Source organism: Sebastes fasciatus, chromosome 3, assembly GCF_043250625.1.
Source record: "Sebastes fasciatus isolate fSebFas1 chromosome 3, fSebFas1.pri, whole genome shotgun sequence".
Lineage (NCBI taxonomy): Eukaryota > Metazoa > Chordata > Actinopteri > Perciformes > Sebastidae > Sebastes > Sebastes fasciatus.
In genome coordinates this window covers 12,863,335-12,878,223 of record NC_133797.1, presented here as the reverse complement: position 1 = coordinate 12,878,223, position 14,889 = coordinate 12,863,335, and the positions used below count along the sequence as shown (strand labels likewise).

Genomic DNA, 14,889 nt, shown 5'->3' with positions numbered 1-14,889 from the left:
CAAAAATAAATAACCAAATAAATAATACAAAAATAAATAACCAAATAAATAATACAAAAATAAATACATTTAAATAAATACATAAATAAATGAAAGGGAAAAATAAACAGAAGAGTAAATAAATAAGGGAATTAATACAAAGATAAATAAATAAATAAATAAAGAAGCAAATTAAAACAGAAATATCAATTTATGTCACATTTTATCAATTAAATAATGGCGAGTAATTTATTTTTAATATTATTTTTGCTGCATTTAATGACACATTTGTTCATCTATCGAGTCATTTATTTCTTCGTTCATTTATTTTTGATTTTGGCAGGTTCCGTCCTCCATATCTTGTTGTTTTAGTGAATACATGTCAGCACTGTAACCAGTGGCGGCTGGTGGAAAGTTTTCTAGGTAGGGCTGTGCCACATCCAATCAATTTCAGCAAACATCCCAGTATGATTTAATGCAAAAAAAGTGAAGGTATCAAAAACACATTACCACTTTGCAGTTAAATAATCAACAATTATTTTATTCCAACAGGAGCAGTAAAGAATGCTTAGAGAAACACAACAGTATAAAATGTACTCAGTAGTGGAAAGTAACTAAGTACATGTACTCAAGTACTGTACTTAAGTACAATTTTGAGATTCTTGTACTTTACTTGAGTATTTCCATGTTCTGCTACTTTCTACTTCACTACATCTCAGAGGGAAATATTAGACTTTCAACTCCTCTACATTTATCTGACAACTTTAGTTACTTTACAGATTCAGATTATTAATACAAAATATGATCAACGAATAAATGATGATGTATTATTATAGATTAAACTGCCCAGCAGTATATAAAGTCATTAAAATGAGCTCCAACATTAAAGTGATGAACACATTAATGCATCAATAAGTATAATCCAATAATATACATTATTCTGCATAACGTGTACTTTTATGTTTGGTACTTTAAGTATATTCATATGCTAATATTTCTGCACTTTTACTTAAGGATTTTGAATGCAGGATTTCTACATGGTAGTATTGCTACTTTTACTGAAGTTCAAGATCTGAGTACTTCCACCACCGCATGTATTATAATACAATAATAAACATGTAATACAAGACTAATGTAATATAACAATATAACATGTAATAGAAATGTTTACCTAATGTGATGCCCCCTGTTGACCTTGCTTTGTTTGGTAAACCAATAGTGAGGTAAAGATCATGGGAAGTAAACATGAAGTGTAATTAGGAATACTGGTGTTAAGTCCTGAGACTATTCAGACACCTGAATGTACATAAGCATGGGATTCAAGTGCTCTGAGGTTGAGGAGATCATAATACTGGTGTTAAACTGCAGTAAAGTCCTTAAGCTATTCAGACACCTGAATGTACAGAAACATGGGAAGTGCTCTGAGGTGTAGAGACAGTAATACTGGTGTTAAACTGCTGTTAAGTCCTGAAGCTATTCAGACACCTGAATGTACATAAGCATGGGACTCTAATGCTCTGAGGTGTAGAGATGGTAAACTCCAGCAACACTTCTGCTTCAAAACTCTCTCCCCTTACTCAAAAGGCACAACCACAAACCATCCACAGATATCAATACTACATAAAATACAGTTAACAAGAAGAACAATACAACTAATTTACCGGTCTTAATTAAATTGTGATGCCTCCATGACCAGTTTAAGCAAATGAGAATGAGGACAACTATGTACAAGAAAAGTCAATGTGGTGCGAAAGCCTGCATACTATTTGTAGAAGAATTTTGCTCTTCCCTCCTTCTGAGTGGCAAACCTCTCAATGACCTTCTTCTTAAAGTCAGGAATGTCTCCGAGGAGTTTCTTCTTCATGGAGAGCATGGCCAGAGCATAAAGGTGATCCTTCGCCTCTTCATGGTTCTGGTGCTGCTGGTCAGGTTCACTGTCCTCACACAGAGAGGAAATGGAGACCCTGGTCCAAAAAATATAGTTTGAGTCTCTAATTTGCCTTCAGACTCCTTGATGTGCAATTATATTCATTGTGTGCAATATACTCACTGTTGTTTACAGTATGTTTATATAATTCACTTGTTTTTTTGCCATTTTTACATTACATTCATGAGCCAGATGTAATTTTATTCTGCTGTTCATTTTGCCTGCGTATAGTCTGAATAACAATTAAATTAATCTTCAATCTTCAATAACAACAAGGCCTCTTCTAGAAATTGAACTGGTGGATTGTGTCTAATAACTACTTTACTTGCATTGTTATCCAAATCTGGTTGTCTCTTCTCTTTCCTTTTTAAACTTCTAAACAGATATAATTGTGATGTGCTCTTCCATGATATTCATTCACTTTGATGACAAGGCACATTTAGGCTTTTACAGACTGTTGGAAGTGAGCAACTCATCTTTCTAACAACAGCTTTGTCAGCATCTAGATCGTTTGCATGCTGTCTGTGAACCTCTGGACCAGTGCTCTGATGAAGACAGGGTCCAAGTTCCTCTTCTGCAGCTGGTTGAAAAGCATATCCACCTGTGGCATGATCTTGTGGAACAATGTCAGGAAAAAACAGAAAACCTCGTCTTCAAGCATCCTCACAAAGCCCCCATCAGCCTCTTTGGGGATGTGTGATGTTGCCTGCTGCATGATGCGGTTCAGCTGATGTGCATTTTCACAGACACGGATCTTGAGCAGTAGCTGGCTTGGGGTGCCCCTCTCGTATCAGATTTGAGGACGCTGATTGGTTAAATTTAATGTCATTCGTTCAGAGCTTGAATCAGCTATTGGCTAAGCTGCTACGTAGACCCGCCTGCTCGGGGCGATTTCTCCATCGCCCCAGAGCTGAACTTCAGACATACAGACAGGCAGAGGAGAGTCAGACAGGCAGAGGGGAGTCAGACAGGCAGAGGAGAGTCAGACAGGCAGAGGGGAGTCAGACAGGCAGAGGAGAGTCAGACAGGCAGAGGGCAGTCAGACAGGCAGAGGAGAGTCAGACAGGCAGAGGGCAGTCAGACAGGCAGAGGAGAGTCAGACAGGCAGAGGGGAGTCAGACAGGCAGCGGAGGGGAGTCAGACAGGCAGAGGGGAGTCAGACAGGCAGAGGAGAGTCAGACAGGCAGAGGGGAGTCAGACAGGCAGAGGGGGGTCAGAGGGGAGTCAGAGTCACACAGGCAGAGGAGAGTCAGACAGGCAGAGGGGAGTCAGACAGGCAGAGGGGAGTCAGAGGGGAGACAGACAGGCAGAGAGGAGTCAGACAGGTAGAGGGGAGTCAGGGGACGTGCAAGAAAACCATATATTTTGCACAAATGATTTTCTATCATATTTTACACATATTACTTTAAACACACAAATATTGACAATTTATATAATTTATTATTATTATAATTAGTTATGGTTATTTATGTGTGTGTGGCTGTCTGGCGCCCTCTATTGGCCAGCACTAATCACTGACTGTAACAGTATATACATCAGCTTGAACACATCACTGAAGCACTCTTTCCACAGCTGCAGGACAAATTAAAAGTCTTGCAAGGAGATAAATGCATGTGCAATCCAGGTGCAGGTGCGTCTCTTATCTGTGTATACCTTTGCTGTAGTCAAACTGATAGCAGATGCTGGTGGTGGTGTCACGTTTCTGTGCCACGACGACAGATAGTCCGTCCTCCTCCTCCTCTTGATAGACAGATAAACACCGCCCCCTGAACGCCTCACAACAACAGCTGGTAGCTGCACAGAGAGAGAGAGAGAGAGAGAGAGAGAGTGAGAGACAGAGAGAGAGAGAGAGAGAGAGACAGCACAGAGCAGCAGCAACACTCATCTGCTGTCAGGCTTTAACAGTGAAGACAGAACAGAAGATAGAACTGGTGATATTTCCTCCTGCTTCTCTCACACAGCTCTTCAAGGCGCATGCTCAGAGCAGCTGACGGTGCAGTAGTTTTATAGAGGAACTCAGAGAGGTGAGTAACAGTGATGCTCGTCACCGCTAACACGCAGACAAATCTGCCTTTTGTTTTGGTATCAAAGCACAGCTAACGCGTTAGCTTTGACACAATCACTTCTGGTCGTGTAATCTCAGAGATGTCAGGTTTGTAAAGACAGAGCAGTGCACAGAGGCTGTTTGAGAGGACTGTTAGCTGAGTTAGCTTGTACAGTTTGGTTCGTTAACACTGAGAACAAGAGGTTTCCTTTACTGTTAGCTCATAAAGAGACTTTTACAGTAAGTTAGCTTAGGCTAATGTCTCAGAATAGCCCCTTTTATAGGCTATTTATACAGCTAAAGATAATGCTTGATTACATCATAACATGAGTGACAGTGGAGATAAACGTCGACAGACCTGAGGCAACAAAGCCTGTTACAAGTTGTGTGTTTTTCAGTTGCAGTGCAGGTTTGCTTATTGCTTGTGTCAATCTTTCCAAAGCCAGAGCTCCCTTCAGACCCCATGGACCCAGCTCAATACCATGGGTTAAGGTGTAATAAAGGCATTAGCTAGACATAATAAACACTACAATGACAATAGGCCAGGGTTAAATCACTAAAGGTTCTTTATATATGATATCTCTCTAGTTATTTTACTTTAAATGCTGACATTTAGCTGTTTAAACAGGCTGATCCCCTTCTTCTGTAGGAAGCAAATACATCAACCAAACACTAGGATTGCATCCCTGAGGTGCCAATTGTAAATAGAAATGACACATCCGGCACCTTGTGAACATAACAAAAATGATCATATTGTGTTGAAGCTTTTGTTCACTGTCCTGCAAAAGCTGTAAAAGGCAACACTTGATGACAGTGTTGTGATACTGTAATGCAGTGTTTGTTAACAATTCACCGACTACCTCAACATGCCAGTCTCATTTGCATTTTGTGCTGGCACCAAGAACAAGAACCTCCTCTGCCTTTTCCTTCCTGCAGCCCAGCCTATAGGAGAACTTTAGTGTCAGCATGGGAGAAAAAAACTCCAGTTACAAAACAGGACTATAGGCATAAATCCACAAGACTTTTCCAGGAATTGTTGCTTTTCTTGTTTGGCCTTGCCTCTTTGGCCTAAGCCTGTTTGTGTGTGTGTGATCTGATGCGTTAACCAAACAAAGACAACATCACGTTATTTCCGCAAATATAGCCTGCTAAGTGTGACCCCGTGGCGAATTGTTTCATCAGCTTTCGATTCAGTCTTCTTGCTCATGGCTTTGTTCTTTGACTCTGCCTTGCGACTGAGACGGGATGTTTTTGTACCATAACACGGTACATTAGACGGACTAAGTTGGATCTCAATAATTTGCTCGGTCTCTTAAATGAACCCACTGGTCTGACCTCTTATATGGAGGTGGAAAGAAGTACCAAAATTGGCACAAATACTCCTTGGGGATTGTTGATAAAAACCCATTAGCCACGCAAAAATGGAGATGGCCGCCATTTCCAGCCCGGAAACACTTTTTTGGAGAGAAACCTTTGTATATAATTGTCTAAAATGAATTATCTTGCTATCAAAGCCTACATTTTTGACCACAGAGACTTCAGATTTAAAACTCTGGACAGGCTAAAAAGCTTCCTTCTACCATATTTCAGCCATTGAAAGAAAATAATCTGCTTACTGAGCTCTGGGCTGCTAAGACGAATGGTGTAAGTGGCAGAAGCTTTTATGCCCTGACACACCGAGCCGATGGTTGGCCAATTTGGGGTCTTCGGTGAGCGTCTCTCGGCCTAGTTTTTGCGTTGTGTTCTGCACCGTCGGCTCTAGTCTGCCCGTGTCGGAGAATTTTTGGACAAATTCAGCATGTTGAATCGCTGGCTGAGCCCGTCAGAGAGAGAAATCACTTTGATTGGCCGTTCAGCTTAAACGAATCAGTGCACAAGAAGAGAAGCGGACATGAGGAAAGCAAGCCAATGAGTAAAGTCAAGAGGGCACATACAGAAGGCTTTTCTCATTTTTCATCTATATCTCATCTGATCACTCCGATACACGGATATTTTCACAATGACATGGCCATCTGGAGTGAAGCTAAGTGGTGAGTGAGACTGGTGTGAAAATGGTCTGCAAACAACGGCTTTTGTTTCATGTACGTATCATAACAACGGCTTGTATATCCGCAGTCCTTCCGGTTTCCCTTTTCGAATGAGGAATACAGACTACTGCCGCCTGCTGGTGTGGAGAGTTATTACATCTCATGCAGGCGCAGAACGTACGTGGTAGCTGGCCGTCGGCTTTAGTCTTTGCGGTGTGTTCAAGAGCAACTTGTCAGCCAAGACAAAGGGTGACGTGATTCGACACAACAGTCGATCTTCATCGCCGCTAGTTCTTCGATGTCGGTTTGGTGTGTCTGAGCCTTTAGGGCTGCACTGCAATCCATCTGCAGGAGATTTCCATACCTATAGCATAATCAAATTGTCTGCTATAGTGTACTGTTCAACAAGATGGACATGCAGTTCCAGTGACATTTACATGGTAAAATGACTTGAGCAAACATTGCCTTAAAAGCAGACAAAGGAAGCTCTCAAATTACCACCAATACATTATCCAAATAAACATGATGGCTACACCAGGATTGCCACCAATGTTCCTCTCTTTCAAGCTACCAATAAACTCCCGATTGTTTTTGACCCATCAAGACCGGATGAGGGTGATGTCATAGAAGAAACATGAGGCACCAGACCAGTCGCCTTCTCCTCAACAACACTAAACTGAACCGGGGACAGAAAAGGAGAGCTGCTGGTCAATGTAATCAGCCTGAGAAGAACCAACCACGAGGCCGAGCTTCAGAATACGTCCTATGTGAAAAAGAAGCTTCAGCATACGAACTGAGTCTGATGATGACAGTGCATCTTAAAGAACGATTGCATGAATGACGGAAAACTTTTGGCTATTGCACAGGAGTTCAAGTACCATGTTGCATGTTGAGGACCACCAAGAGACAGCAGCAGTACGAGGGAAGTACCAATCCAGATAAAGGCAAGAAGACCGCATGGCAAACCTTGGATGTTTGTAACAATGCTTCTGATGTATTCAGCAAACTGAGCCAGTGTCTTCCAGCAAAAGACAGTGCAGCTGATGGTGTTGATGATACAAGGCTGACTGTGTTTGCTCAAAGCCATCCCTCCTACTCAAGCTGCTCTATTCCAGCATGTAGAGCATGCTGCCTACCAGGCAGGTCAGAATGCATATAGGATTAATCAATACTGTCAACCAGAAGCACAAAGTCCTACCGACTGGGGATGCAAATTTGAATGCCGTGGAAGCTGCTTTGGTCTTGCTTGCAAAACACTGTGTAGCTGCAGAGGTGAAGATTGAATCCAGAGCATAGGCTAGATGATTACACATGTACATTTACTTTACTTATTCAGGTTACAGATGTCTTCAATGTGAAAAAATATACATTGATCCTGAAGTGTTCAGGTTACAGATGACTGCATTTTACATTTTGTTTTATGCTACGCAGTACAAATGCTACGTACAGTAGGGGTTTTAAGAAAATATCGCGATATTATGTTTTGTGATACTGTATTGATTCTCAAAAACACCGTATACATTTTTAATCAACAGTTTACATGCAAAGATGAACTCAGTCAATACTATTTCATTTGCAAAGATATGCACCCTCTCAGTGTATGGGCCCTCTCAAAGTAGTGCTATGATGTTTATGTCACAGTGACTGTGGTAAATGCTAATGCAGATCCCACTGTTCTGATTGCATAAAAAAAGTAAACTTTTTTTACTCAGATTTCATGCACATGGTGGTGTGTTCTTTAAAATGACAGTTTTCCTAAAATTAGATTAAAAAAAAAATCACAATATATCGCTTTGCTTACAGTATCGCGATATATTGAATCGTTACCCCTGTATCATGATACGTATCATATCGCCGGCTGATACACATCCCTAATGTACAGTAGTAACCACAAGATCATATTCAGCTCCACTTGTGCAAATAAAAACACCAATTTTGTACGTCATTTCTAATAAAAGTTTTGCAGAAATAATGTTGTGTTTCTGCATTATATTTTTCACAACACTTTTAAAAGTATTTTGTGTAAATGGCTGAAGGAGATATAAAACAGATTTCTTCATTCAACACCAGAATAATCAATGAAATTCTATGGTTAAAAAAAATAATAATTAAAGAACGCCAAAATGACGGGCGTCTTTGAAAATGGCTGCCATTTTTAAATGTACATGGCTGATGTTTTTTTTCCATAAGAATGAACCAAGAGGTACACTAGGTCAAATTTGGGTGCTCCTTTCCAGATTTTAAACATTTGTTTTGCTTATCTGCTGCACAGATAAGAGCAAAGAGCACTAAAGTTCAGCTGCTTGTATTAAGTAAACGTCTTCTGAAGTGATTGTGTTAGTTAGTTTGTGTTTGACCCTGCATTTTCAAATCCATATATGTTGCTTTCCTTCTCCCCAGACACTGAACGGTTTTAAAGATGACCACTTCATGGAGTGACAGACTGCAGAACTATGCAGATTTGCCTGCCAACATGGACGGCGTGACAATGAAAAAATACAGAAGAGAGCCATACCACAGGTAAGAAACATGTGTGGTGGTGCGAGGTGCATTTCTGATCATCTGAAACTACATCCAGATGTGATACCTGAGTGTCTTTTGACATAAATTGAGCAGCCAGACAAAATAATGTACCCTTGTGTTCTACCATAAGTATAAATTAGAGTGAAACGCAACAACTGGGGAGGGCAAGAAAACAGAAACACCAAGACTTTACTTAAAAGGAATTTATAATTATGAAGTCCATTCACAAGTTGGTCATATTTGAAACAGGGAATGGACTTATATTTTTGTAACGGTTACAACGATCTCCAAATCAATACAACAAATGCCAAATGTGGTCAAACTGCATCAGCAGGAGGAGGATTAGTTTTTGGAAGTTAAAAGTTATTCAGACTCAGAACGAAATAGCTGCTGAACATGAAACTCCAGCTTCAACGATTGCCTTGTAATTTCCATGTAGAAATATACATAGACCATAAATCCATAGAGTCTGCGTCCATCCATTTAGCAAAGTGTTGGGTCTGTAATGGTATGAATCTCATGGGGGGTTTAATGAATGATTAGTAACCATCAAGAAAAAAAGGGCCATTCTGTGCACATGCATTAGTAAACAAATTATTATAATCATGACTGTGGTCATTAATGCCTGGATGTAGTCAGGTCCACTGCTCTCCATGGCTTCCCTAATCACCGATAAAAACATCACTCAGCATTTAGAAAAGTGAGAAGAGGATTTCCCTCTCTTTACTTCCCCTATGGAGAACTGACCTATAGTATGAGGGGCAAATTCAACGTGACGGAGCGAATCATCACATTATTATTATCACAACTTATTACACGGCGTTGTTGAATACTCGATTCTGATTGGTCAATCACGGCGGTCTGTTATTTCTTTATAGCAGACCGTTGCTATGTATAACAGACCGTTGCTATGGGCGCAGTTCTGATGTCGAACTCTAGTGGACCGTTTTTGTGTTAAATTATTGATTTCTTAAGTAAGTAGCTGTGTAATAAGCGGGATAATGTTCAGCTAGCGGGTCATTGTTGTGAAATAAACCCTGCATTGCCCTGTTGGGGTTTATTTCACAACAATGACCGGCTTGCTGTACATTATCCGTTACTTATTCCTTAGCGGTAAAACTGCCATTAAGACCAGAATATTTTCAGCTGAACACTTAACTTTTTACATTCTCTACATTGTGTCGCGCCTTTATTGTCATTATAGCAGAGTGAAATATCACAGACCAACCAACCAGATAACTCGAATTTAGTATTTACTATTCCTGGAATTTACTGGCTTTTACTTGAACCCAACATTATAGAAAGTTTCTGTTCTTAGACTCTTCTAAAGACTAGGCACTTGATAATCATTGAATTTGCATTATTGTGCAGTTATTTATCTATTTATTTGCTGTATTGCATCTCACATTGCCTGTCATCAAGTGGAGCAGAAGCCTCACTAGGTCACGTCACTTAGGTTTGTGAGCTTGAGTTTGAGCATAAAGCAGGTTCTGCTGGCTTAGCTTTGGCATCGAATTGTCTGGGGTGTGGTTTCACACAGTTAAACAAAATTCCTCTCTTCCTCATGATCAAATGTCACCAGACTGGTGAGGTCCTGGGAGTGAGTGCATGAATCCAAGGCTTGTAGTTGGTTTGAAGGCAAAATGGTACCCTCCGTATTTGCTATATATGAAATTGAACTGTTTTGACACTTAGTTGTTTTATTAGCTTGCACACTAGGAGAGTCTTACCAAAGATAGACTTCCAGGTTCTTGTACCTGTTAACTGGAAACGCCTTGTAGTCATCCAGGCTCATGTAAGGAGGCACTTGGTCCTTGTCAGAGTAATAAAACGTGTGTTGCTGTTCAATGTTTAACTCGGCCTATGGCTCGGCCATGTCCGCTGGGCAATGCTGTTCTTTCACATCGTTATATAATCAAATGCTCACAGGGTTTATGAAACTGTCACTCATCTGCTAGCTCTGTGTGTGCGGACAATAAGTCACCCAGTCCGTGATCTCCATCTCCCACTACCCTCTCCAAACACACACTAACAATCACATGTGCAAAGATAACAAAGGTACAAAGGTGGTGGTGAGCTCACTGAAACAATATACTTGTGACAATTAATCAAGGCTGCTTGATCTGCTTAGTCGTTCTTGTAAAAAGACCATTGAAAGTCTCATTTTGTTTTATCTCACAGAAAGACAAAGACCATTCCTTCAAAATAAGTGTCCAGCTGAAACTATGCATTCCGACAGCGAGCTGTGTGACCACAGAGCAGAGGGCTCTGCCCAGCACAGATAAACTTTCTATCTCAGGGAGCCGAATCACTGTCTATGTGAGATTAGAGGGCAATGGAAAAAATCTGTCCGATTGTCGCACAGCTGCGCTCAGATGAAGCACATGAGGTTAGGTGCGGTTTGGCCCATGTGGGGTATTTGAGGCAATAGTGTTGTCAGCAGGCCCAAAGTCGACTCTTGTAATCTAGTCACCCCGCACCCATCCCACCCCCACCCATTGTCAAGTTTAGGAGAGGCATTATCTCACTTAGTTTACGATTTATTGCTGTCCTCTCTCGCATGCAATGAGCAAGAGGTCATACGTGAAATGACAACAGCTCAACAAAATAGAAAAGATTTAGATTTAAATCCCTCTCTGGAAGAGGCGTATGCTCGCTCCATGCTGAGAAATACTGACCGTAGTAGTACATTTTGTTTTTATTGAGGTGCTGTAGACGGACTATATTCTATGGAAGCAGACTAAGGCCATGATAATTAGGATTTTATAAGCAACTGAATGCCTAGATAAATGATCAGTACCGTGTCTGGCATTTCATCATTCTAGGGGAAAGGTCACTTGGTCTTTGGTGCACTTCTTTGAAGGCACAAATGCCAAATGCCAGGGCAGCAAGGCCATCAAATAAAATAATGATTTCAAGTCCACGGAAATAACAAATTTAATTTAAGTTAGTTTTAACTTATATTATATCTTATAATTTTGATCCATAGTATAGATATCAGTGAAATAAAAAAATTAAAAGCTGTTTATTTCACAAAATGATGTATTGGTATTAACGTTTCATTGGTCATTTTTCCTTGATATTTGTGCCTAAGTGGGCTAAGTATACGTAGTTAAATGGTTTCTTTTTTGTCTGTTTTAATTGTGTTTATCGTTAGTTCCTACTTTGTTATGCTGTAGCCTACAGCTAAATTAATACAGTTAAAAGTCTAGTTATGAACAACATGGATTAAAGACGCTCGTATTTCTTCACCTACTTGAAAGGCCACTGTGGCCACAGGGCATATCATTCTTTGAGGGGCAGAATGCCAAACTGAAGGGACACGATGATCATGGCCCTCATGGCCTCTGTGAAATTCCTACCCTGTACTGAATACTTAATGTTGGAAATTAAATACCACTTAATTGATTGAAATAGGTCAATATTCAAGTTTTGCTTTTCAAAAACATTTTTGTCAGAGTTCAAGAATTCAGATAGAAAATTCAAGTGTTTTGGGTTTAAAGTCGCTCATCCAAACTTGTTTTTCTTGGATCATACAACTGAAGGAACATAACGTTCTTTAATGTTTAATTTTTCATCTTATATTTTTGTGTCTGAATTTAATCAATTTGAGCAATTTAAGTTTTTGACTTGACTTGAATTTTAGATGCAAAAATGACCAATTGAATTTGAGCAACTTGAACATACTTTTTGGAATATTTGAGACTTTTCTATCTGAATTTGTGAGTAAAAAAATTGTTATATAATGAATGCGATTAAAAGGATTTGCTAGTGATTCAATTTCACAATCAGGTATTCAGTTGCCTGCTTTTTCACTTCCATGAAACACATCCAGAGAGAACTTATCCTCCGAGTGTTTACATTGGACCAGATCTCCGTATGGTAAGCAGCTGTCGCTCGGGGGGGGGAGGGGCTTGTTTGATTCTACCTGACTTGTGATTGTTCTGGATGTCTTTGAGGGCCCACAAACATCACGCTGCACAACAACAACCCCGACTGACAGCGCACAACAACAGAGAATGACGCGGAACTGCCACAATCATTTTTGCAACAAGTCAGAAAATTTCTGAATGGCAAGAAAGCAAAGAGAGAGAGAGAGAGAGATAGAGAGAGAGAGGAGTGGGAGGGTGGGGGGGCATTGTTTGTGGCTGCCCTGTGTAGCTGGAGCAGGTCAGACCAACGGCGAGTCAAACTGAGGTTTAATATCGCACAGAATGCATCGCCAGTCGTCTGCTGGACTAACATCGAAATGGGAACTTGTTCACTATGGATCTGCTGCCAGGTATTTCACGCTTGATTTAGAGATCGGTGAAGATGAGACAGTCATTGTCACAGATTCGTGAGAAGATAAGTTGCCGTGCAGACACAGTTTTGCATCAGATTAATGTGCTAAGAGTGACATAACCTTGTTTTTTTTCAGTGTGACATTTCCCCTTAGCCAATTCACATCTTATTTCTAGCATGACTAAATATTGGCTTGTGTGGAAATATCTAGGAACAGTGACAGATGCTGAAGATAAGACATGTAGGTCTGTGCCAGCAGCCCTGTCAACCAGGCTATGTAAACATTGTCTATCACTGACAATTGATAGACTGTGGACCCCCGGTGTCCTGATTGATTTATGAGTCAGCACAGTAGAACTGTTTCCTGGAAGATTGACGTGCTCAGAGTCTCATGAGTCTAGAGGGTTTCACCATCCCCTGGTTTAGGGTTTTGTAAACTTCCTGTGGTTTTAGCAGCCACTGGACGAGACATGTGCTTTTAGATTACTCAACAGTTTCAAGTTCTTGTTACCCATTTTATTGCTGCGCAGTTGCGTAATTACATGGTGTAATTTTAGTTCGAATTTGTAGTTTCTGACGCAAGATTTATTGAAACATTTTGAATTGTATGTCGACGTAAAATGCAAAAAAATATTTTGTCTCAAATTAAGACCATAAATTGTAAAAGTACAGTTGTTTCTTGTGAGATTCAGTGTTTCACTTTATGGTCCAGTGTTTTCAGGTATTGCACCGATTGATGATCTTTGCCACTATATCTATCATTTGGTTTGCTAGTCACTGAGAAATACTACCCGTATTGAACACATAGTAAACTCTTAGTGCCTCATGCAGTTCTCCTCTCTTTAACAGTTGGACTAAAGTTAAATGTACTATCTTTCTTTAATAGTTGCTGTTCATTTTAGAATTCTTGCAATGCAAAACTACCACCCTTTGTGCTCAAGCAGCAACAAAAAAAGAAAAACATTTTTGTCATGCAATTGTTTTCATTATTTGACAAATATATTTATTGAAATTTTCAAATAACGTAAAAAACATACACTTCACATTGTGTATAAAAGGTTCACAAAAAAGGCAAACCTAGACACAACACATGAAGGCACTTTGAATATAATGTAAGTAAGGCACATTCTGCTGTCGTACTTGCTGATAAGGTACTAAGATCACATCGTGGTGGGAAAAAAATCAAACTCTTATTTAATAATAAAACAGCTCATAATTAAAAAAAAGAAACAAAATACTACTACTAATAATAATAATAATAATAAAAAAATAACTGTCATTCACTACAAGCTCTTAGCAAAATGTAAGTTTCTCCATAGCCAGACAATGCAACAATCCATCAACCCAACTTTGTTTACTTGGTCTATTCATGGATTTCCAAGACAGAGCATTTTTTTATGTTAGCTTCAAGTAAACAGAATATAACCGTCTTCTTATTCGTATTATTAAGCTTACAGTTTACTGGGAAACATCCAAAAATACGCAATTAAGGGTGTAGTGGAAGCTCCTCTTTTGTGGCAATGGATAAAGTCATTATTAACTCTTTCCAATACTCCTGTATGGTTGGGCATTCCCAAAGTCAGTGCAACAAGCTACCCTCGTGTAGACCACATTTGATCATAAATCAGGTATATTAGGTTTAATGCGATGAAGTAAAACTGGAGTCATGTATATCTGTCTTCATTATTTAATGAAAAACATTGGTGAAAACCAAACTTCACCTCTAATTTGATGTAATTGATGCAAGATAATTACATAATGTATGTTTGACATGGCACCTTGTTGGGTTCATATGGGTACAACTTGTGACACAGTTAAGCTAGACATTGAATGCCACTGTTTTTGTCAGAAAAGAGACAGGCTGACTGGAATACATTTTCGATGAAAGTGCTTAATGTCAACATTAATAGAATGCTAGAATGATTCCTAAAACCCAGAAATGAGTTCGCATTTTAGCACTTCGGGTTCCCTCGTCTGGAAGTCAATGGAATTGTTGAATGGGTTTTTAGTGAGATGCCTGAAATAAGTTCTGTGGTTCACACAAGCTGAAGAGATTTCAACGTTTTGTTCTACGACATAAAATACATTAATAAATACCCCACTTG

At 39.7% G+C, this 14,889-nt stretch overlaps 2 protein-coding genes across 2 annotated transcripts in view; one reads left to right on the top strand and one right to left on the bottom strand.

Annotated features, from left to right (window-relative positions):
* Positions 1-14,889, bottom strand: part of LOC141764117 (alpha-internexin-like) — a 46,164-nt gene that overhangs the window by 28,850 nt on the left and 2,425 nt on the right. The window lies entirely within an intron of this gene.
* Positions 3,732-14,889, top strand: part of nt5c2b (5'-nucleotidase, cytosolic IIb) — a 32,562-nt gene continuing 21,404 nt past the window's right edge. The window contains exons 1-2 of the mRNA XM_074629076.1: positions 3,732-3,930; positions 8,378-8,497. Coding sequence (XP_074485177.1) covers positions 8,397-8,497 — 101 coding nt within the window. The 5' untranslated portion in view covers positions 3,732-3,930; positions 8,378-8,396. The remainder of the gene's footprint in view (positions 3,931-8,377; positions 8,498-14,889) is intronic.